Source organism: Bombina bombina, chromosome 6 (assembly GCF_027579735.1).
Source record: "Bombina bombina isolate aBomBom1 chromosome 6, aBomBom1.pri, whole genome shotgun sequence".
Lineage (NCBI taxonomy): Eukaryota > Metazoa > Chordata > Amphibia > Anura > Bombinatoridae > Bombina > Bombina bombina.
Window position 1 is genome coordinate 338237432 of NC_069504.1, and position 25976 is coordinate 338263407.

At 38.0% G+C, this 25976-nt stretch overlaps 1 protein-coding gene across 1 annotated transcript in view; it reads left to right on the forward strand.

Annotated features, from left to right (window-relative positions):
- Positions 1-23508: 23508 nt before the first annotated feature.
- NT5DC3 (5'-nucleotidase domain containing 3) overlaps positions 23509-25976 on the forward strand; it is a 163277-nt gene continuing 160809 nt past the window's right edge. Inside the window, exon 1 of the mRNA XM_053719250.1 lies at positions 23509-23692. Within this exon, the coding sequence (XP_053575225.1) occupies positions 23509-23692 (184 nt within the window). The remainder of the gene's footprint in view (positions 23693-25976) is intronic.

Here is a 25976-nt window from a genome sequence, read left to right on the forward strand (position 1 = left end):
CAATATTTATAAATTATTGTGGCCACCTATTAAAAACTCTGACTAAAAAATAAGAAAGCATTTTACAAAATGTAGTAGCTAGTAGTAAAGGCCTCTTGGAATTCCAAGAATATCCTAAAATTTAACCGATTAACATTACTGCTAGATATAAAGGGCTACATTAATAAAGCCGCTGATGCTGCTTTGGATCCGCATCGTTTCAGGCTCACCTGAAACGGAAGTTAAGACGCAGGGGTTTGTATGAAATAATATTATTACGTATAATAATGATGGGGCAGACAAAACCTTTTCATATGGAGAGTCACTTGTGGTGGAATTAGCTATGGACACTATGGCATAAACATACTTACACTTATACTAAAGATAAAACTTCAAAATAAAATTATACTATAATCAAATTTTTTGTTAAAACATTACTATTTAACTTATCTTTATATACCGTTCAAATTTGATACAAATGTGTCTACTTAAAGGGGCATTTAAAGTAAATATTAAACTTTCAAGGCTGAGAACTTGCCATTTTAAAAGACTTTTCAATTTACTTCTGTTATCAAGTTTACCTTTTTCCTTCCTATCCTTTGTTAAAAAGCATACCTAGGTAGGCTCAGGAGCAACAATGCACTTTGTGGAGTTAGCTGGTGATTGGTGACTACACACATATACCTTTTGTCACCAGGTGTGTTCAGCCATCTCACAGTAGTGCATTGCTGCTTTGGCGATACAGGGGTTAAACACATAGTTATCTGCAACTTGTTAGAACATTTTATTTTTGCAATTCTATGTCCCTTTAATTACCTAATGAGAAAAAAGCAACTGCATTTTCAGTAACTGATTACTGATGTACTGCTCAGTGGTGCCAAGGGCCACACTAAAACCTTGGAGAGCAGATGGGTAGTGTTTGTAAATTCAGGTGATATAGAAATATGTCTGACACAGAGTCCATTTATACAGCAACTAACTCTACACATTTTCGCCTAGATTCCGAGTTTTGCGTTTGAAGCTGTGCGGTGCTAACGAGCAGTTTATGCTCACCGCTCACTTACATACAGCGCTGGTATTAAAGGTTTTTAGAAACCCGGCGTTAACCACAAAAAAGTGAGCGAAGAGCAAAATTTTGCTTCACATCTCACCTCAATACCAGCGCTGCTTACGTTAGCTGTGAGCTTGCTAAACGTGCTCGTGCATGATTTCCCCATAGGAATCAATGGGGGAGAGCCGGTTGAAAAAAAACTAAAACCTGCAAAAAAGCAGCGTAAAGCTCCTAACGCAGCCCCATTGATTCCTATAGAGACATAGAAGTTATGTCTACACCTAACACCCTAACATGAACCCCGAGCCTAAACACCCCTAATCTTACACTTATTAACCCCTAATCTGCCACCCCCGACATCGCCGACACCTGCATTATATTATTAACCCCTAATCTGCCACCCCCAACATCGCTGACACCTACATTATAGTTATGAACCCCTAATCTGCTGCCCCCAACATCGCTGAACCCTACATTATATTTATTAACCCCTAATCTGCCACCCCAATGTCGCCGCAACCTAACTACATTTATTAACCCCTAATCTGCCACCCACAACGTCGCCACCACTATAATAAAGTTATTAACCCCTACCCCCCTAACTTAAATATAATTTAAATACATCTAAATAAAATTACTACAATTAACTAAATAATTCCTATTTAAAACTAAATACTTATCTATAAAATAAACCCTAAGCTAGCTACAATATAACTAATAGTTACATTGTAGCTAGCTTAGGGTTTATTTTTATTTTACAGGGAAGTTTGTATTTATTTTAACTATGTACAATAGTTATTAAATAGTTATTAACTATTTAATAACTACCTAGCTAAAATAAATACAAAAGTACCTGTAAAATAAAACCTAAGCTAAGTTACAATTACACCTAACACTACACTATAATTAAATTAATTACCTAAATTAAATACAATTAATTACTATTAAATAAAATTATCTAAAATAAAAAAACAAACACTAAATTACCTTTTGCGGGGCATTGCCCCAAAGTAATCAGCTCTTTAACCTGAAAAAAAAATTACAATTCCCCCCCCAACATTAAAACTCACCACCCACATAACCAACCCTACTCTAAAACCCACCCAATCCCCCCTTAAAAAAAACTAACACTAACCCCTTGAAGATCACCTTACCGGGAGACGTCTTCACCCAACCGGGCAGAAGTGGTCCTCCAGACGGGCAGAAGTCTTCATCCAACCGGGCAGAAGTGGTCCTCCAGACGGGCAGAAGTCTTCATCCAGACGGCATCTTCTATCTTCATCCATCCGGCGCAGAGCGGGTCCATCTTCAAGACATCCGACGCGGAGCATCCTCTTCTTTCCACGGCCGACGACTAAATGAAGGTTCCTTTAAATGACATCATCCAAGATGGCGTCCCTTCAATTCCGATTGGCTGATAGAATTCTATCAGCCAATCGGAATTAAGGTAGAAAAAATCCTATTGGCTGATGCAATCAGCCAATAGGATTGAACTGGCATTCTATTGGCTGATTGGAACAGCCAATAGAATGCCAGCTCAATCCTATTGGCTGATTGGATCAGCCAATAGGATTGAACTTCAATCCTAGTGGCTGATTGCATCATCCAATAGGATTTTTTCTACCTTAATTCCAATTGGCTGATAGAATTCTATCAGCCAATCGGAATTGAAGGGGACGCCATCTTGGATAACATCATTTAAAGGAACCTTCATTCAGTCATCGGCCATAGAAAGAAGAGGATGCTCCGCGTCGGATGTCTTGAAGATGGACCCGCTCTGCGCCGGATGGATGAAGATAGAAGATGCCGTCTGGATGAAGACTTCTGCCCGTCTGGAGGACTACTTCTGCCCGGTTGGATGAAGACTTCGGCCCGGTTGGGTGAAGACGTCTCCCGGTAAGGTGATCTTCAGTGGGTTAGTGTTAGTTTTTTTAAGGGGGGATTGGGTGGGTTTTAGAGTAGGGTTGGTTGTGTGGGTAGTGGGTTTTAATGTTGGGGGGTATTTGTACTTTTTTTTTTACAGGTAAAAGAACTGATTACTTTGGTGCAATGCCCCGCAAAAGGCCCTTTTAAGGGCTATTTGTAATTTAGTGTAGGGTAGTTTTTTATTTTATTTTGGGGGGCTTTTTTATTTTGTTAGGGTGATTAGAGTAGGTGTAATTAGTTTCAAAATCTTGTAATTTCTTTATTATTTTCTGTAATTTAGTGGGGGGTGTTTCGTACTTTAGATAATTTTATTTAATTGTAATTAATTGTATTCAATTTAGTTAATTAATTTAATTTTAGTGTAATGTTAGGTGTTAGTAGAACTTAGGTTAGGTTTTATTTTACAGGTAAATTTGTCTTTATTTTAACTAGGTAGTTATTAAATAGTTAATAACTATTTAATAACTATTCTACCTAGTTAAAATAAATACAAAGTTGCCTGTAAAATAAAAATAAACCCTAAGCTAGATACAATGTAACTATTAGTTATATTGTAGCTATTTTAGGGTTTATTTTATAGGTACGTATTTAGTTTTAAATAGGAATTATTTAGTTAATTGTAGTAATTTTATTTAGATTTATTGTAATTATATTTAAGTTAGGGGGGTTAGGGTTAGGGTTAGACTTAGGTTTAGGGGTTAATACATTTAATATAGTGGCAACGACGTTGGGGGCAGCAGATTAGGGGTTAATAAATGTAGGTAGGTGGCGCCAATGTTAGGGATGGCAGATTAGGGGTTAATAATATTTAACTAGCGATGCAGGAGTGCGGTGGTTTAGTGGTTAATATATTTATTATAGTGGCAACGATGTCCGGTTCGGCAGATTAGGAGTTAAAATATTAATTTTAGTGTTTGTGATGTGTGGGGGCCTCAGTTTAGGGGTTAATAGGTAGTTTATGGGTGTTAGTGTACTTCTTATCACTTTAGTTAAGAGTTTTATGCTACGGCGTTGTAGTGTAAAACTCTTAACTACTGACGTTTAAATGCGGTACCAGGCTTGACAGGAGAGGGTCTACCACTCACTTTTGGTCAGACTCGTAATACCGGCGCTATGCAAGTCCCATTGAAAATATAGGATAGCCAATTGACGTAAGTGGATTTGCAGTATTTCCGAGTCTGGCCAAAAAAGTGAGCAGTACACCTGTACCTGCAAGACTCATAATACCAGCGGGCGTTAAAAAGCAGCGTTAGGACCTCTTAACGCTGCCTTTTAACCCTAACGCACAACTCGTAATCTAGGCCAATATTTCCTGGTTCCTCACTCTAACAACCTTGTCCCCGCCTCTGCTTCTTTGCAACAATTATATACATTTCCAAGTCAGAGCACAAGCTAGGAAGAAAGCATTATCTATTATAATATCACAACAGACACCATAGGGCCCATAGGTCATACTTTGGGCAGCTCTGTTTTATGGTATATCCCCTCACTTTATTAGAATTTATATATACATGTATATTCAGTAACAGGAATTGTTATATACCCTCACTTTATTAGAATTTATATATACATGTATATTCAGTAACAGGAATTGAATACTGTTTACATAAAACATGTATAATCCATACCTGAACATATTTACATATTGCAAGAATCTTCATATCAAGCATAACTCTGTGTGAAAAGATAGTAATTTGAATAGATTATTATGCTAACAAAGATGTAGAGAACAGGACTGCAGTATCCTAAAAGTTTCCAACTGTTTTCCCTCTTAGCATTACTATCAATTTCAATTGTCTTTCTTTCCTTAAAATAATTTGGCTTTCATTCTAACTTAAAGGGAGAGTAAAGTCCAAATTAAACTTTCATGATTTAGATAGGGCATGTTATTTTAAACAACTTTCTAATTTACTTTTATCATCAAATTTGCTTTGTTTTCTTGGTATTTTTAGTTGAAAGCTAAACCTAGGTAGGCTCATATGCTAATTTCTAAGCCCTTAAAGGCCACCTCTTATCTGAATGCATTTGACAGTTTTTCACAGCTAGAGGGCGTTAGTTCTTGTGTTTCATATAGATAACATTGTGCTCATGCACGTGGAGCTATTTAAAGGGACACGGAACCCAAATTTTTTTCTTTCGTGATTCAGATAGAGTATGCAAGAATGTAAGTTTAGATGCCGACCCATTTCTGGTGAACAACCTGGGTTGTTCTTGCTGATTGGTGGATAAATTCACCCACCAATAAACAAGGGCTGTCCAGTGTTCTGAACCAAAATAATAGTTTATATGCCTTCTTTTTCAAATAAAGATAGCAAGGGAACAAAGAAAAATTTATAATAGGAGTAAATTAGAAAGTTGCTTAAAATTGCATGCTCTGAATCACGAAAGAAAAAAATTTGGGTTCAGTGTCCCTTTAAACCCTTGAGTGCTAATGATGGCTCCGAGCCTTCACAGAGTTTCCCACTCTGGTGCTAATGACGGCTCAGAGCCGTCACAACACTCTCCCACCTTGAGGGAGATCTGGGGGCTCCCACCTGCTCCTACCCCAGCAATCGGGCCTGCATAGTGACAGGCATCGCCGGGGCTTCACGTTATGTGCGGTGACATCACGCGCAATAACGTGATGACGCCACCGCACAACTTTATTTATACTTAAAAATGTTAAGTATAGGAGCAGGGGGCATGCTGCTTAGAAGCCTGTATCTCAGGCAACTAAGCAGCTACAGACCCTAACCAACGGTGTAAGTCTTGGGGATCTGAAAAAAAAAAAGTTAAAAAAAATTTGTTAAAAAAATAAAAAAAAACTTTTTAAAAAATCTTACCACCCAGGTGGGAAAGTGCTTAGCACTCAATGGGTTAAGTCAGCACTAACTGCCTGAAATGCATGTCTGTCAAAAGATCTGAGATAAGAAGGCTGTCTGCAGAAGATAAGATACAAAGAAATCACATAGGTAAAAAGTGTATTACTATAACAGTGTTGGTTATGCAAAACAGGAGAATGGTAAATAAAGGGATTATCTATGTTTTTAAACAATAACAGTTTTTGGTGTTTACATGAACCACACATTTTTTCTTTAATAATTCAGATAGACCATACAATTTTAAAAATCTTTCCAATTTACTTCTAGTATCAAATGTACTTCATTCTCTGTTTTGTTGAAGAAATATCTAGATAGATAGTGTGCATGTCTAGTGCTCTTACTAATGTTTAACATTATTGCAAAACTGCTGCGATAAAGCACTCTGTGCACACTCCTGAACTTACCTTCCTGCTTTCAACAAAAGATAACAAGAAAACAAAGAACATTGATAATATAAGTAAATTGAAAAGTTGTTTAACACTGAATTCTCTATCTGAATCATTAAAGAAATATTGGGGGGTTTTATGTCCCTTTAAAGATCCCATTATGTTTGATATTTCCCCCCCCCCCCAAGCAATTGTAACTCAATTGCAACAAATAATTTTTCTGAATCAAGCATTTGAAATAAATAAATGTAGCTGTTTTGTATATTTAAAGTTAAATAAAACAATTGCACCTGTTCAAAATGTTGCTGCTTGCACTTTTTTTTTTGCCTAAACAAAATCTCAAAGTGTATGCAAACCTCTATCATTAGAAACAGTAAAGCTATAACCCTTTAATTATCCATAGCAGTGAGTGAGCTATCACTTTCTTGCTGCGCAATGCATTGTAGAAGCACCCAGGTAAAAGAGTCCAGATTTGAACCTGGGACTTTTGGTTGACAGCCTGTTTCGCTGTTCCTGAGCCTCCAGAAGACTTTGTAGTCTCTTTTAGTTTTTGGAGACCTGTTACATGCAGTGGATTGCTCTTTGGCTCCTCCTGCTTGTCAGCTGCAGGTAGTTTTGCAATCAGCTCTGCTATAAAAGGCTGCTTCACACACCACTTACTGCCCTGAAATAGTGGTTCATTTTGTGCCTAAAATGGGTAATTCCATAAAGAAGCACATACCGCTGGCCCCTTTCAGTAGTCCAGACAGTCCTAAGCCTGCCACCACCTCGTATAAGCTCCTTACCCTCGAACCTGCTCAGCCGAGTGTGACAAGTGTCCGCCATTCCTTTCAATGGGAAATACTAGAACATAACAATGCAAAAACAACAACAAAACGGTATTTATGACTTTTGCTATCATATGCTCATCTTAATAGTAACACTTGTTGAGCTGTTTTTAGCTTTCTTATAACAGCATTCAGGCAGAAATATATGATCCTTCATATTGAAATATCCACTTAATTAACCATTATATGGAGCAAGTTCCAGTAGAATTAACTCCAAATGTGATACATCACCACAATTAACCAGAATAGCTGACCCCCACCCCTGACTGCAATTAACATTAACCATAAACCAGTCTTCTCAACAGTTAAAGGTACAGTCAACTCCAAAATTGTTAATGTTTTAAAAGATAGACACTCCCTTTATTACCTATTCCCCAGTTTTGCATAGCCAACATGGTTATATTAATATAGTTTTAACCTTTGTGATTACCTTGTATCTAAGTCTCTTATGACAGCCCCCTGATCACATGGCTATTTATCTACTGACTTGCATTTTAGCCAATTAGTACAGTGTCATCCACAACCTACGGGAGTGAGCACAATGTTATCTTATGGCCCACATAAACTAGCAATCTGCTGTTGTGAAAAGCTAATAAAAAATCATGTGATAAGAGTATGTCTGTAGTAGCTTAGAAACAGCCAGAAGTTTAGAGATTTAAATGTTATAAAGTATATTAATATAACAATGTTGGTTGTGCAAAGCTGGGGAATAGGTAGTAAAGGCATTATCTATCATTTTAAACAATAACAAGTTTGGTGTTGACCGTCCCTTTAACTCTTATCAGAACCCAGTCTCCACTTTTATGAATCCTAACCAAGATCCCCCCAGAATACCCCTATAAGGATCAGAAAACACCTATATGACCCCTCCCACAAAAACAAACACCCAACTCTAACCCTCTACACAACCAACTTATTAAAGCTAAATCACAGTTTATGATACCTCATTGCAAATTGTCCCTATGCCATGTACATTGACAGTGCTATAAAAAAAATATAACATACACATGCATACAAATGGTTCTACTCATATATACACTCACCGGCCACTTTATTTGGTACACCCGTTCAATTGCTTGGTAACACAAATTGCTAATCAGCCAATCACATGGCAGCAACTCAATGCATTTAGGCATCTAGACATGGTGAAGACGACTTGTTGAAATTAAACCGAGCATCAGAATGGGGAAGAAAGGGGATTTAAGTAACTTTGAACGTGGCATGGTTGTTGGTGCCAGATGGGCTGGTCTGAGTATTTAAAAAACTTCTGATCTACTGGGATTTGCAAGCACAACCATCTCTAGGGTATACAGAGAATAGTCTGAAAAAGAGAAAATATCCAGTGAGCGGCAGTTGTGTGGATGAAAATGCCTTGTTGATGTCAGAGCAGAATGGGCAGACTGGTTCGAGATGATAGAAAGGCAACAGTAACTCAAATAACCACTTGTTACAACCAAGGTATGCAGAATACCATCTCTGAAGGCAAAACACATCAAACCTTGAAGCAGATGGGTTACAGCAGCAGAAGACCACACGGGGTGCCACTCCTGTCAGCAAAGAACAAGAAACTGAGATTATAATTCGCACAGCCTCATCAAAATTGGACAATAGAAGATTGGAAAAACTTTGCCTGATCTGATGAGTCTCAATTTCAGCTTAGACATTCAGATGGTTGGGTCAGACTTTGGCGTAAACAACATGAAAGCGTGGGTACATCCTGCTTTGTATCAACGGTTTAGGCTGGTGGTCGTGATGTAATGGTGTGGGGATATTTTCTTGGCACACTTTGAGCCCCTTAATACCAATTGAGCATCATTTAAATACCACGGCCTACCTAAGTATTGTTGCTGACTATGTCCATCCCTTTATGACTACGGTGTACCCATCTTCTTATGGCTACTTCCTGCAGGATAATGTACCATGTCACAAAGCTCAAATCATCTCAAACTGGTTTCTTGAACATGACAATAAGTTCACTGTTCTCTAATGGCCTCCACAGTCACCAGATCTCAATCCAATAGAGCACCTTTGGGATGTGGTGGAACGGGAGATTCGCATTATGGAAGTGCAGCGGACAAATCTGCAGCAACTGCGTGATGCTATTATGTCAATATAGACCAAAATATCTGAGGAATGTTTCCAACACTTTGTTGAATCTATGCCACGAAGAATTAAGGTAGTTCTGAAGGCAAAAGGGGTCCAACCCGGTACTAGCAAGGTGTACCTAATAAAGTGGCCAGTGAGTGTGTGTATATATATATATATATATATCTATATATATATATATATATATATACACACAAACTGATACACATACATTAACTGGACATTGCACATAAATGGCCAGATTACAAGTGGCTTGATAACAGTTACGTGCAATCAATATCAGGTTTATCATGGCTTTATGCATTGGAAGGAGTGCTTGTATTACAAGTTAAAAGTAAATGCAAATGCATGAGAGCAAACGTGATTTATGTTAGAATAATTACCTCAGAGCTCTGGTTAACTGTTTTGCGAAACATAAAAATGTCACAAAACTCAACAAAAATACATTACAAAGTACAGTTAAGTTATAAGGGCTCAAAGAGTTCTCAGGTGGTAGGGGAAAAGGCAGGCAAATGGCTTTAACATAGAGATACATATATATATATATAAATATGTCTATGTGTATGTATGTGTGTTTATATATGTGTACATATGCTTTTATGTATATATGTATTTGCAGACATATATATATATACATATGTACACTATGTATTTACTGTACATATTTCACATTTCAATGTTCTGCTTCATACAAGAATATGTTCTATGTGTTTTTCCTGTGAGTGTGCTTCTCTGTATGTATTTAGTGACCCTATGGGAAAAAGGGGAAACCAGACGTGGACTCCTTGCTCAATGTACTTAGAGGAATATGGCTACACCTCACTGACGAGGCCCAATGAAGGCCGAAATGATCGTCTGGGGTTTCTGTGTTCCTTGTTCAGAGAGGAATTGCCTTGTATTTTGGCGCTGGACTGACCGTAATAGGCGGGATCAGACTGATATACTACAGGAAAGTTCTTCTCTGTGAAAAGCATTACTGGGCTAAAAGAAGCTGCACCCAGGTGGTAAAATCGCCATAGAACAGGCTAACAGTAGTATTGAGCCAGTTGTTCATTCCTGTGAGTGTGCTTCTCTATGTGTGTATTTAGTCTCCCTATGGGAAAAAGGGGAAACCAGATGTGGACTCCTTGCTCAGTGTACTTAGAGGAATATGGCTACACCTCACTGACGAGGTTCAATGAAGGCCGAAACGATCGTCTGGGGTTGCTGTGTTCCTAGTTCAGAGAGGAATTGCCTGGTATATATATTGTACCAAAAAATCAGATATATGTATTTATGAATAAATAGAACATATTCTGCAATGTGAAGAACATTGAAATGTGAAAAAATTATATTTTTATGTCCGGTTGCCTTACTTGAGAAAATGCGTGAGAGTAGGATGTCCTGATGCGCGCAAAACTCTTACTTCTAGCGAAGTTATCACACTAGTGGGAACGCCCCCCTTATTATCTAGCCCAAAATTTTCTCTGTTTCATCTAAAAGAAAATATATTAGCCAGTGAGCAAAATATACCTAGGTTTCAGCTATATAGAAACATGCACTTCCTGTAATTTAAATTTTAAATTGAAACAAGTTTATTTAGCCTTTTTATGTAAATAAATGTCCCTTTAAAATATTTTGTATATTAAAATGGTACATTTCTAAAAATCTGTAAGAAGGACTTCCTATAGGGCAATATTTCAGGATACTCTAAACTGAAAACCAGTGTCTCAAACCAAACCACCGAACGCATACTGCAATCACAAGAAAACTTAGCTGGCACCCTTTCAATAAAACGCTAAATCTTTATTGTAGTCACATTAAAACACTGCCCCACGTTGTGTAAAGTATTATTATGGTAAAGGGATGCTGACTAAATTATTATAGATAATGTGTCTGATACTGATCTTTTTATGGACAACATGGTCTATAGTCCACAAAAATATTCCTGGGAACAAAATATATAAATGTAGACAAATTCAGTAAATTAATAGATTAATATTTACCATAATCCTTAACTCTAAAGGATTTGAGCAAGATAAATAACTGTCATTGTCATCAATCATTTGATATCAATAGTGCAATATTACCTATTATTTAAAATAAAGATATTCTGCACCAATTGTTTTTAGGTTTTGTATTAGTAGAGAGGTTAATGCAGCTTCTTTGACCATTCAATTTTATTTCTCAGAATGTATTCCCTACCAAATTAAATATCACCATTTCCCATCAATCATGTGATGATATATACAGTATATATATATTTGTTAAAGGAACATGAAACCCACATTTCTTTCATGTAATTAGCAAGAGTCCATGAGCTAGTGACGTATGGGATATACATTCCTACCAGGAGGGGCAAAGTTTCCCAAACCTCAAAATGCCTATAAATACACCCCTTACCACACCCACAAATCAGTTTTACAAACTTTGCCTCCTATGGAGGTGGTGAAGTAAGTTTGTGCTAGATTCTACGTTGATATGTGCTCCGCAGCAGGTTGGAGCCCGGTTTTCCTCTCAGTGTGCAGTGAATGTCAGAGGGATGTGAGGAGAGTATTGCCTATTTTGAATGCAGTGATCTCCTTCTACGGGGTCTATTTCATAGGTTCTCTGTTATCGGTCGTAGAGATTCATCTCTTACCTCCCTTTTCAGATCGACGATATACTCTTATATATACCATTACCTCTGCTGATTCTCGTTTCCGTACTGGTTTGGCTTTCTACAAACATGTAGACGAGTGTCCTGGGGTAAGTAAGTCTTATTTTCTGTGACACTCTAAGCTATGGTTGGGCACTTTGTTTATAAAGTTCTAAATATATGTATTCAAACATTTATTTGCCTTGACTCAGGATGTTCAACATTCCTTATTTTAGACAGTCAGTTTCATATTTGGGATAATGCATATGAATAAATCATTTTTTCTTACCTTAAAGATTTGACTTTTCCCTGTGGGCTGTTAGGCTCGCGGGGGCTGAAAATGCTTCATTTTATTGCGTCATTCTTGGCGCTGAGTTTTTTGGCGCAAAATTTTTTTTCTGTTTCCGGCGTCATACGTGTCGCCGGAAGTTGCGTCATTTTTGACGTTTTTTTGCGCCAAAAGTGTCGGCGTTCCGGATGTGGCGTCATTTTGGCGCCAAAAGCATTTAGGCGCCAAATAATGTGGGCGTCTTTTTTGGCGCTTAAAAAATATGGGCGTCACTATTGTCTCCACATTATTTAAGTCTCATTATTTTGTGCTTCTGGTTGCTAGAAGTTTGTTCTATGGCATTTTTTTCCCATTCCTGAAACTGTCATTTAAGGAATTTGATCAATTTTGCTTTATATGTTGTTTTTTCTATTACATATTGCAAGATGTCCCACGTTGAAGCTGAGTCAGAAGATACTTCTGGAATATCCCTGCCTGGTGCTGGAGCTACCAAAGCTAAGTGTATCTGCTGTAAACTTTTGGTATCTGTTCCTCCAGCTGTTGTTTGTACTGTTTGTCATGACAAACTTGCTAATGCAGATAATATTTCCTTTAGTACTGTTACATTACCTGTTGCTGTTCCGTCAACATCTAATACTCAGAGTGTTCCTGATAACATAAGAGATTTTGTTTCTAAATCCATTAAGAAGGCTATGTCTGTTATTCCTCCTTCTAGTAAACGTAAAAAGTCTTTTAAAACTTCTCATTTTTCAGATGAATTTTTAAATGAACATCATCATTCTGATACTGATATTGTTTCTTCTTATTCAGAGGATTCTGTCTCAGAGATTGATGCTGATAAATCTTCATATTTATTTAAAATGGAATTTATTCGTTCTTTACTTAAAGAAGTCCTAATTGCATTAGAAATTGAGGATTCTACTCTTCTTGATACTAAATCTAAAGGTTTAGATAAGGTTTTTAAATCTCCTGTAGTTATTCCAGAAGTTTTTCCTGTCCCTGTTGCTATTTCTGAAGTAATTTCCAGGGAATGGAATAATTTGGGTAATTCTTTTACTCCTTCTAAACGTTTTAAGCAATTATATCCTGTGCCATCTGACAGATTAGAATTTTGGGACAAAATCCCTAAGGTTGATGGGGCTGTCTCTACTCTTGCTAAGCGTACTACTATTCCTACGGCAGATGGTACTTCCTTTAAGGATCCTTTAGATAGGAAAAATGAATCCTTTCTAAGAAAAGCTTACTTGTGTTCAGGTAATCTTCTTAGACCTGCTATATCTTTAGCGGATGTTGCTGCAGCTTCAACCTTTTGGTTAGACGCTTTAGCGCAACAAGTAACAGATCATAATTCTCATAGCATTATTATTCTTCTACAACATGCTAATAATTTTATTTGTGATGCCATCTTTGATATCATTAGAGTTGATGTCAGGTATATGTCTCTAGCTATTTTAGCTAGAAGAGCTTTATGGCTTAAAACTTGGAATGCTGATATGTCTTCTAAGTCTACTCTGCTTTCCCTTTCTTTCCAGGGTAATAAATTATTTGGTTCTCAGTTGGATTCTATTATCTCAACTGTTACTGGAGGGAAAGGAACTTTTTTCCCACAGGATAAAAAATCTAAAGGTAATTTTAGGTGTAATAACCGTTTTCGTTCCTTTCGTCACAACAAGGAACAAAAGCCTGATCCTTCATCCTCAGGAGCGGTATCAGTTTGGAAACCATCTCCAGTCTGGAATAAATCCAAGCCTTTTAGAAAACCAAAGCCAGCTCCCAAGTCCACATGAAGGTGCGGCCCTCATTCCAGCTCAGCTGGTAGGGGGCAGATTACGTTTTTTCAAAGAAATTTGGTTCAATTCCGTTCACAATCTCTGGATTCAGAACATTGTTTCAGAAGGGTACAGAATTGGCTTCAAGATAAGGCCTCCTGCAAAGAGATTTTTTCTTTCCCGTGTCCCAGTAAACCTAGCGAAGGCTCAAGCATTTCTGAAATGTGTTTCAGATCTAGAGTTGGCTGGAGTAATTATGCCAGTTCCAGTTCTGGAACAGGGGCTGGGGTTTTATTCAAATCTCTTCATTGTTCCAAAGAAGGAGAATTCCTTCAGACCAGTTCTGGATCTAAAAATATTGAATCGTTATGTAAGGATACCAACATTCAAAATGGTAACTGTAAGGACTATCCTGCCTTTTGTTCAGCAAGAGCATTATATGTGCACAATAGATTTACAGGATGCATATCTGCATATTCCGATTCATCCACATCACTATCAGTTTCTGAGATTCTCTTTCCTAGACAAGCATTACCAGTTTGTGGCTCTACCGTTTGGCCTAGCTACAGCTCCAAGGATTTTTACAAAGGTTCTCGGTGCCCTTCTGTCTGTAATCAGAGAACAGGGTATTGTGGTATTTCCTTATTTGGACGATATCTTGGTACTTGCTCAGTCTTCACAATTTGAAGAATCTCATACGAATCGACTTGTGTTGTTTCTTCAAGATCATGGTTGGAGGATCAATTTACCAAAAAGTTCATTGATTCCTCAGACAAGGGTAACCTTTTTAGGTTTCCAGATAGATTCAGTGTCCATGACTCTGTCTTTGACAGACAAGAGACGTCTAAAGTTGATATCAGCTTGTCGAAACCTTCAGTTACAATCATTCCCTTCGGTAGCTTTATGCATGGATATTCTAGGTCTTATGACTGCAGCATCGGACGCGATCCCCTTTGCTCGTTTTCACATGCGACCTCTTCACCTCTGTATGCTGAACCAGTGGTGCAGGGATTACACAAAGATATCTCAATTAATATCTTTAATACCGATTGTACGACACTCTCTGATGTGGTGGACAGATCACCATCGTTTAGTTCAGGGGGCTTCTTTTGTTCTTCCGACCTGGACTGTAATTTCAACAGATGCAAGTCTGACAGGTTGGGGAGCTGTTTGGGGGTCTCTGACAGCACAAGGGGTTTGGGAATCTCAGGAGGTGAGATTACCGATCAATATTTTGGAACTCCGTGCAATTTTCAGAGCTCTTCAGTCTTGGCCTCTTCTAAAGAGAGAATCGTTCATTTGTTTTCAGACAGACAATGTCACAACTGTGGCATACATCAATCATCAAGGAGGGACTCACAGTCCTCTGGCTATGAAAGAAGTATCTCGAATTCTGGTATGGGCGGAATCCAGCTCCTGTCTAGTTTCTGCGGTTCATATCCCAGGTATAGACAATTGGAAAACGGATTATCTCAGTCGCCAAATGTTGCATCCGGGCGAATGGTCTCTTCACCCAGAGGTATTTCTTCAGATTGTTCAAATGTGGGGTCTTCCAGAAATAGATCTGATGGCTTCTCATCTAAACAAGAAACTTCCCAGGTATCTGTCCAGATCCAGGGATCCTCAAGCGGAAGCAGTGGATGCGTTGTCACTTCCTTGGAAGTATCATCTTTCCGCCTCTAGTTCTTCTTCCAAGAGTAATCTCCAAGATTCTGAAGGAATGCTCGTTTGTTCTGCTGGTGGCTCCAGCATGGCCTCACAGGTTTTGGTATGCGGATCTTGTCCGGATGGCCTCTTGCCAACCGTGGACTCTTCCGTTAAGACCAGACCTTCTGTCACAAGGTCCTTTTTTCCATCAGGATCTCAAATCCTTAAATTTAAAGGTATGGAGATTGAACGCTTGATTCTTAGTCAAAGAGGTTTCTCTGACTCTGTGATTAATACTATGTTACAGGCTCGTAAATCCGTATCTAGGGAGATATATTATAGAGTCTGGAAGACTTATATTTCTTGGTGTCTTTCTCATCATTTTTCCTGGCATTCTTTTAGAATTCCGAGAATTTTTACAGTTTCTTCAGGATGGTTTGGATAAAGGTTTGTCTGCAAGTTCCTTGAAAGGACAAATCTCTGCTCTTTCTGTTCTTTTTCACAGAAAGATTGCTAATCTTCCTGATATTCATTGTTTTGTACAAGCTTTGGTTCGTATAAAACCTGTCATTAAGTCAATTTCTCCTCCTTGGAGTTTGAATTTGGTTCTGGGGGCTCTTTAAGCTGCTCCGTTTGAAACTATGCATTCTTTGGACATTAAATTACTTTCTTGGAAAGTTTTGTTCCTTTTGGCCATCTCTTCTGCCAGAAGAGTTTCTGAGTTATCTGCTCTTTCTTGTGAGTCTCCTTTTCTGATTTTTCATCAGGATAAGGCGGTGTTGCGAACTTCTTTTAAATTTTTACCTACGGTTGTGAATTCTAACAACATTAGTAGAGAAATTGTAGTTCCTTCATTATGTCCTAATCCTAAGAATTCTAAGGAGAAATCATTGCATTCTTTGGATGTAGTTAGAGCTTTGAAATATTATGTTGAAGCTACTAAGAATTTCCGAAAGACTTCTAGTCTATTTGTTATCTTTTCCGGTTCTAGGAAAGGTCAGAAGGCTTCTGCCATTTCTTTGGCATCTTGGTTGAAATCTTTAATTCATCATGCTTATGTCGAGTCGGGTAAAACTCTGCCTCAAAGGATTACAGCTCATTCTACTAGGTCAGTTTCTACTTCCTGGGCGTTTAGGAATGAAGCTTCGGTTGATCAGATTTGCAAAGCAGCAACTTGGTGTTCTTTGCATACTTTTACTAAATTCTACCATTTTGATGTGTTTTCTTCTTCTGAAGCTGTTTTTGGTAGAAAAGTACTTCAGGCAGCTGTTTCAGTTTGAATCTTCTGCTTATAATTTAAACTTTATTTTGGGTGTGGATTATTTTTCAACGGAATTGGCTGTCTTTATTTTATCCCTACCTCTCTAGTGACTCTTGCGTGGAAAGATCCACATCTTGGGTAGTCATTATCCCATACGTCACTATCTCATGGACTCTTGCTAATTACATGAAAGAAAACATAATTTATGTAAGAACTTACCTGATAAATTAATTTCTTTCATATTAGCAAGAGTCCATGAGGCCCACCCTTTTTTGTGGTGGTTATGATTTTTTTGTATAAAGCACAATTATTCCAATTCCTTATTTTTTATACTTTCGCACTTTTTTCTTATCACCCCACTTCTTGGCTATTCGTTAAACTGATTTGTGGGTGTGGTAAGGGGTGTATTTATAGGCATTTTGAGGTTTGGGAAACTTTGCCCCTCCTGGTAGGAAAGTATATCCCATACGTCACTAGCTCATGGACTCTTGCTAATATGAAAGAAATGAATTTATCAGGTAAGTTCTTACATAAATTATGTTTTTTTCTTTCATGTTTCAGATAGAGAATACAATTTTAAACATTCCAATGTACTTCTATTATCTAATTTGTTTCATTCTTTAGATATCCTTTGTTGAAGAAATAGCAATGCACATAGGTGAGCCAACCATAGGAGGCATCTATGTGCAGCCACCAATCACCATCTACTGAGCCTATCTAGATATGCTTTTAAACAAAGGATATCAACAGAATGAATCAAATTAGATAAGAGAAGTAAATTGGAAAGTTGTTTTAAATTGTATGCTCTTTCTAAATCATGAAAGAAAAAATATGGGTTTCATGTCCCTTTAAGTTGGTAATGGAACACACATCACAGAAGAAAAGACAACATAAGACAAACATCTTATATTGGATGGTGATTAGTTTGTTTGATATGCTCATCTAGCTATTATCCATCTTGATTTGAATAAATGTGTAATTTCAACTCAAATTGTCTTTTCTTCTGTGATGTGTGTTCCATTACCAACTTAAAGGGACATGAAACCCAAACTTTTTTTTCATGATTTAGGTAGAACATACAATTTTAAACATCTTTTCTTTTTACTTCTATTATCAAATGCGATTCATTCTCTTGGTATGCTTTGTTGAAGGAGCAGCAATGCACTACTGGTTTCTAACTGAACAAATTGGTTAGCCAATGACAATCTTATATATATATATATATATATATGCATCCACCAATCAGCAGCTAGAACCTACATTATTTGCTGCAAGAGAAGGAAGCAAATTAAATAATAAAATAATATAAGTTAATTGGAAAATTGTTTAAAATCACATGTTCTTTCTAAATCATGAAAAAACAAAATTGGGTTTTATGTCCCTTTAACAATTGTGTTTATGCTGAGTTCCCTTACTTTCAGGATTAAGCTGTATAATCCTGTACTTTCTTTTTTGGCTTGTTTTAATAATTATCTTGAGGGTCTGCACCACTACCTATTGTGCGGTCTAACATACTTCAAGGTAGTAATTAAAATTGTTCTGATTTTTATTATTTAGTAGTTTATCTCCCTATATTATATTTGTGTGTGTGTACAGTGTATATATATATATATATATATATAGATATAGATATAGATATATACAGTTGTGCTCATAAGTTTACATACCCTGGCAGAATTTATGATTTCTTGGCCATTTTTTAGAGAATATGAATGATAACACAAAAACTTTTCTTTCACTCATGGTTAGTCTTTTGCTGAAGCCATTTATTAGCAATCAACTGTGTTTACTCTTTTTAAGTCATAATGACAGCAGAAACTACCCAAATGACCCTGATCAAAAGTTTACATACCCTGGTGATTTTGGCCTGATAATAAAATTGAGCTTTTTGGCCACAACCATAAACGCTACATTTGAAGAGGAGTCATCAAGGCCTATGACGAAAGGTACACTATTCCTACTGTGAAACACGGAGGTGGATCGCTGATGTTCTGGGGATGTGGGAGCTACAAAGGCACAGGAAATTTAGTCAGAATTGATGGAAAATTTGCATTCATCAGCCCGGAAGCTGAGCATGGGACGTACTTGGACATTCCAACATGACAATGATCCTAAACACAAGGCCAAGTCGACCTGTAATTGGCTACAGCAGAATAAAGTGAAGGTTCTGGAGTGACCATCTCAGTCTCCTGACCTCAATATCATTGAGCCACTCTGTGGAGATTTCAAACGTGCAGTTCATGCAAGACAGCCCAAGAATTTACAGGAACTGGAGGCTTTTTGGCCAGGAAGAATGAGCAGCTTTACCATCTGAGAAGATAAAGAGCCTCATCCACAAATACCACAAAGGACTTCAAGCTGTCATTGATGTTAAAGGGGGCAATACAAGGTGTTAGGAACTGGGGTATGTAAACTTTTGATAAGGGTCATTTGGGTAGTTTCTGTTGTCATTATGATTTAAAAAGAGTAAACACAGTTAATTGATAATAAATGGCTTCAGTCAAACACTAACCATGAGTGAAAGAAAAGTTTTTGTGTTATCATTCATAGTCTCTGAAAAAAGGCAAAGAAATCATAAAGTCTGCCAGGGTATGTTAACGTATGGGCCCAACTGTATATGATGAAGGGGAAAGTTGGCTCCCCGACTCACTGTACACAATAAACTATTGTTTTTTTAAAGTCCAGCGAGTGCGGATCTATTACTTGGAATTACAGTGGGGCAAAAAAGTATTTAGTCAGCCACCAATTGTGCAAGTTCTCCCACTTAAGAAGATGAGAGAGGCCTGTAATTTTCATCATAGGTATACCTCAACTATGAGAGACAAAATTGTTTGATTTGGAAAGAATTTATTTGCATATTATGGTGGAAAATAAGTATTTAGTCACCTACAAACAAGCAAGATTTCTGGCTCTCACAGACCTGTATCTACTTCTTTAAGAGGCTCCTCTGTCCTCCACTCATTACCTGTATTAATGGCACCTATTTGAACTTGTTATCAGTATAAAAGACACCTGTCCACAACCTCAAACAGTCACACTCCAAACTCCACTATGGTGAAGACCAAAGAGCAGTCGAAGGACACCACAAACAAAATTGTAGACCTGCTCCAGGCTGGGAAGACTGAATCTGCAATAGGCAAGCAGCTTGGTGTGAAGAAATCAACTGTGGGAGCAATAATTAGAAAATGGAAGACATACAAGACCACTGATGATCTCCCTCGATCTGAGGCTCAAAGCAAGATCTCACCCCGTAGAGTCAAAATGATCACAAGAACAGTGAGCAAACATCCCAGAACCACACGGGGAGACCTAGTGAATGACCTGCAGAGAGCTAGGACCAACGTAACAAAGGCTACCATCAATAATACACTATGCCGCCAGGGACTGAGATCCTGCAGTGCCAGACGTGTCCCCCTGCTTAAGCCAGTACATGTCTGGGCCCGTCTGAAGTATGCTAGAGAGCATTTGGATGATCCAGAAGCGGATATCATATGGTCAGATGAAACCAAAGTAGAACTGTTTGGTAGAAACACAACTCGTCGTGTTTAGGAGGAGAGAGAATGCTGAGTTGCAACCAAAGAACACCATATCTACTGTGAAGCATGGGGGTGGCAACATCATGCTTTGGGGCTATTTCTCTCCAAAGAGAACAGGACGACTGATCCGTGTAAATGAAAGAATGAATGGGGCCATGTATCGTGAGATTTTGAGTGCAAACCTCCTTCAATCAGCAAGGACAATGAAGATGAAACGTGGCTGGGTCTTTCAGCATGACAATGATCCCAAACACACCGCCCGGGCAACGAAGGAGTGGCATCGTAAGAAGCATTTCAAGGTCCTGGAGTGGCCTAGCCAGTCTCCAGCTCTCAACCCCATAGAAAACCTTTGAAGGGATTTGAAAGTCTGTGTTGCCCAGCGACAGCCCCCAAACATCACTGCTCTAGAGGAGATCTGCATGCAGGAATGGGCCAACATACCAGCAACAGTGTGTGACAACCTTGTGAAGACTTACAGAAAATGTTTGACCTCTGTCATTGCCAACAAAGGATATATAACAAAGTATTGAGATGAACTTTTGATATTGACCAAATACTTATTTCCCACCATAATTTGCAAATAAATTATTTCCAAATCAGACAATGTGATTGTCTGGATTTGTTTCCACATTTTGTCTCTCATAGTTGAGGTATACCTATGATGAAAATTACAGGCCTCTCTCATCTTCTTAAGTGGGAGAACTTGCACAATTGGTGGCTGACTAAATACTTTTTTGCCCCACTGTATATATATAGGAGGAGGAGGAGGATCTTTTCTATAATAGTAGTGCTCTCATGGTTAAAACATTTAATTTTTGTTATAAAGAGACATAATTTCTGCTCCTTCACCCTTTTATCACTCTAAACCATTGTATATGAGTTGTAGAAGTTTTACAGCAACCACATGCTATCTATTAGGTCAAGTGACCTTCCATATTTGACCCCTCTTGCCCCCATGGACAACCATAATCTCTATGTAGCATGATCAAGTAAATGCGGTATGCAGTGGTGTGCTCCATAAGTTAAGAAAGGCGTTACTGTGTAATTAATTCACAAGTCAAAGTCAAATAATTGATTTGGGCATTTTTTTTTTATAAAAATGTCAATTTAATACTTGTGTAGCTTGACTAGCAATAAATAATATGTACTTTGACTTTTTAATATCCATTATCCATAAAGACTGGAGGCTGAAAAGTGTCCCTTGTATTTTTCTGGTATCCAGTCTTTTCAATTTATGTATTTCAGTTGCACTTTTTGTACTCAGAATGGAGAGATGAGTGTTATGGAATAAGCTGCATCAGATCTAGGCGTGACTCAAGAGCCTGTTCTAGTTTTAGTGACTCTGGGAGAGATTGTCTTTCCATCTCCTTATGTAGCTGACAGCACAAGTTAACGAAGAATATTCCCCTCTGCTCTGCAGCTGGATTGTTCCTGTTCTCTCTGGGATTAAAGGGACAGACAAGACAAAATTAAACTTTCATGATTCAGATAGGGCATGAGATTTTAAACAACTTTCCAATTTACTTATCAAATGTGCTTTGTTCTTTGGTATTCGTTGTTGAAAGCTGAACCTAGGTAGGCTTATATGCTAATTTATAAGCCCTTGAAGGCCACCTCTTATCTCAGTGCATTTTGACAGTTTTTCACAGCTTGATATTGCTAGGTCATGTGTGCCATATAGATAAACATTGTGCTCATGCCAGAGAAGTTATTTATGAGTCAGCCCTGATTGGCTAGAATGCAAGTCTGCCAAAAGAACTGAAATAAGGGGGCAATCTGCAGAGGCATTGATACAAGGTAATCACAAAGGTAAAAAGTATATTAATATAACTGTGTTGGTAATGCAAAACTGGGGAATCGGTAATAAAGTGATTATCTATATTTTTAAACAGTAAACATTTTCCTGTACATGTTTCTCAGCCTGTGAGCATTTAGCAGGTTTGTGGCACTTAAGAAAGCAGAAGTAAAGCCACATACATTGTGAGATCAATACTTTTGTTAAAGAGTAATCCTAGGTGAGCTTAGGAGCGTGCACATGCCATCTGCCAGCAGTGTTTATAGCAAATTTATACATAGTTACGAACACTGTTGCAAAATAATATATCAGGCACTCTACCACAGCAGAGTTTGTAACTATGTACTACATTGCTATCAACTTTGTTGCAAATAGTATGGCTAGATGGCTAAAGTCACATGCACACTCCTGAGCTCACCTAGGATTACTCTTTAACAAAATACACCAAGAGAACTAAGCAAATATATTTACACTATGCAAAATTAATAATATAAGTTATTTTAAATTGCATGTGCTATCTCTATCATGATGAATGCCTGCTCCTTGAGCTAAGTATGTATCCTTTTGTGATGAGCAGGTGAAAAACTACATTCCTGCAGAAGCTATTTCATATTGAAAAGTTGACCAATTTTATTTAAATGAGCTCTTAAAACCCCCCCAAACAAAACAAAATGAACAATCTGTTGCTCCCTTCAGTGTTTTCAATAATTCTAACAAACAGTTCTGTGCATTATGTAGTAGCTCTCAAACAATCCAAAGTGTGTCCTTGAGTAATGCACAAGAGTACACAGTCTAAGTGCAGTGGAAAACAATGGAGACAGCAGAGTGCTTTCCATTTTTTGTAAGGTAACTATGTTCATTTAAAGTAAAATGCCTACTATTTTCACTATGAATTGTATAAGGTAGCAACTTTTATGCTTCTAAATTATTTTCATTTTTTATAGCATATTTCCTGCTAGGATACAACCAGCATTTAGCAAATTGGCCTCTTGAATACAGTTGTAAAATATTTATAAATAACAAAACAAGTTATGATATTGCAAACGTGCTAGAGATGTGCAAATATATATTTTTTTATTTTTATTTATTTTACAGTACGATTTTCTGTACTATGTCACACAGGCAGATCTGATTTGAATAAAGTAAATCATGATGATTGATGCCTGTTTAATACTCCAAAACTGAGGGTAGTGAAAATCAAACAATTTAAAAAGCAAAAATGAATTGTGGCAACATCAAAATAAACCTATTAATAATTTGTATCGTGCTTTACACTACATAGCAACTCTACCAGTACCATCCCCTTTGTCACCTAGCCTGCCTCCCAAGAGCCCAGCCCACAGAGGGATCCCCTTGCCTGTAGAGGCAGCCACCCCTCCCTGTGATGTCACTAGGAAGTGACTCCAGGCCGCACCGCCTATATAAAGCCAAGCTCGCTGCACACACGCACTGCACATCATGTCTGTGCCCTTCACTCGCAACTGCTGCCGGCTTGCCCTGGCGGTGGGCAAGGAGTTGACAGGGGGTAAGAGGCCACCACATGGCTGGCAACGCTTGGCTGCTTACTCTGGGGGCCCGAAGTCTGGGGACATGAAGGGGTATCTGAATACGCAGTACAGTGAGGCGAAGAAGAGCATCAATGGTGAGTGGGCTGGCACTGCCAGAGGAAGAAGGGGCTCAAATATGGTCACTTGCGCACAGGCTACTGCGCTCTTGCTTTTGTTCCTGTAACTTTATTAGTTTTTGTGTCCATTTCTGATTGTGCTTTTATTGGCCGTGTCCCCCCCCTTCTTATGCTTGTGTCATGGTCTGGTGGCACCTCAGTATGCATTTCTTTCATTGCTATACCCTGTAATGATGGTGTGAACAGACCGTGTCACTCGGTCCAGTGTCACTTCTCTCGCAGTCATTCTGCTTGGTCGTACAGCGTGTGGCTGGCACAGTACTGGGTCACTGAATCTGACAAGCACGTAAATAACTGCACTGGAGTAGCGTGTCCCTAATTATGTCACCTCTCTGCTAGAGAATGAGGCCCGGCATGGGCTTTCTACATACTCCCTGAGGCGGTGACAGGATGAGAGGTGGGTAATTCTCAGGGTGACGAGACACCCAAGGGTGTCAGAATATTTTAGATGGAGCAAGGGATCCTAAAATTCCTATGGTATCATTGCTTAAAGAATAAACTCTCACCCTTAAAATATATTTAGAGATATGCATAGTTATTCGATTTATTTTAAAAAGGTACAGTTAAACCTCTTATCAAATTTAGTTTGTATTCTTGTTATCCTTTGTTGAAAAGCATACCTAGGTAGGCTGAGGAACTGCACTTCACTACTAGGAGCTAACTGGGTACTGGTGGCTACACACAAAAGCCTCTTTGTCATTAGCTCGACAGATGTGTTTAGCTTGCTCCCAGCTGGCTTTAACTGTTTTTAACCCTCATTTAAACACATAGTTCGGTAAAGGTGGAGTTTAGCGTCCCAAATTCCAGCGCATGGCTGGAAGGTACCACACGTGGAGGGAAGGAGAAGGGAATGCCGCTGTGGGGACGACGACACCATGGATAGGTTCCCAGTGGCGGTTGCGGCGCCCGGGAATGATATTGGGACAGATCGGTTTGTGTGAGGGGTACAGACGGACCATAGATACGTTCCAAGTGGCTCTAGCGGTGCCCAAGAACGATATTGGAACAGAACAATCTGTTCCAATACCTGCCCGCAGCCGCTCCTGGGAACCCATCCATGGTCTCTGCCCCCTCCCCTTACCTTTCTGAAGTAATTCCCATGGTAAAGTGTACGATTAAATTTTTAAATAAAATATATAACATGCTGAAATACAATGTAACATTGTTACATAATTTGGTATGCTAAACTTCACCTTTACCCATAGTTCAATCACTTTAATATTGCACTATTGCCTGCACAGAACACATTAGAACATTTTCTTTTTACACCTTTATGTCCCTTTAAACATGGTTAAAAGGCACACACTTCTTAGTAATGATGAAAGTCACTGAAGTTCTTATGACTAAAAATGCATAGTAAATTATGTTAGAATTACATATACACCAATGTGTGGTTCCTGGATTATGGATACAAGTCCATAAAACCTATGTTAAATTAAAATGGATATATGTAGTAGAGAACAGACGCATTGCAAAGAAAGAAACCTATTCCAATAGGGCGATAAGCAGATATGTTATAAAATTAATTCAAGGTTATTTTTATGAATATATTTTTAAATAAAACCGCAAGTCCAATAATACATTCCTCTGTTTTGTTATAAAGGTATGTGATTTTTTACTCATATTTGATACATTATGTACTTTTCTTTGATTCCTGAATTTTATTTTTTATTTTTGGTATTAGTATGTTGGAGGTTTTAGTCATCTTGCGGAGCTTCCCATCCGTAGATGGTTATTTGATAAAAAAAAAAAAAAAAGTAAACACTATTTTTCTTATCAGCAATTATGGTAATTTTACTTGCAGTTTAAACTCCTGTCTCCATTTAATAACACTATTTGTCGCACCCAGGTTTTCATTTTCTGTGAGATGTATTATGAGAAATATTCTAGAAGTTAAAACACTTCAGCATCTCTGTTATAAAGAACTAATGAGGAAAAAAATAATGCAATATCCAGCCCCCTGTCCAATTTAACTTACATATTTTAATGTCTCCTTTATCTCTAACTTTTCCTGACTTAATATATTTATTACTTCAGGAAAAATAATTTCTTGACCCTACCTATCCTTTCAACTATTGCTTAATTTTCTCTGCCCGTTTATCTTATTGTTCATGTCAAATTATCGAATGTTTCAGATAGAGCATACAACTTTCCAATTAACTTTTATTCTCTAATTTGCTCCATTCTCTTGGTAGCCTTTGCTGAAAAGCATATCTAGATAGGCTCAGGAGCTTGAAGCTAG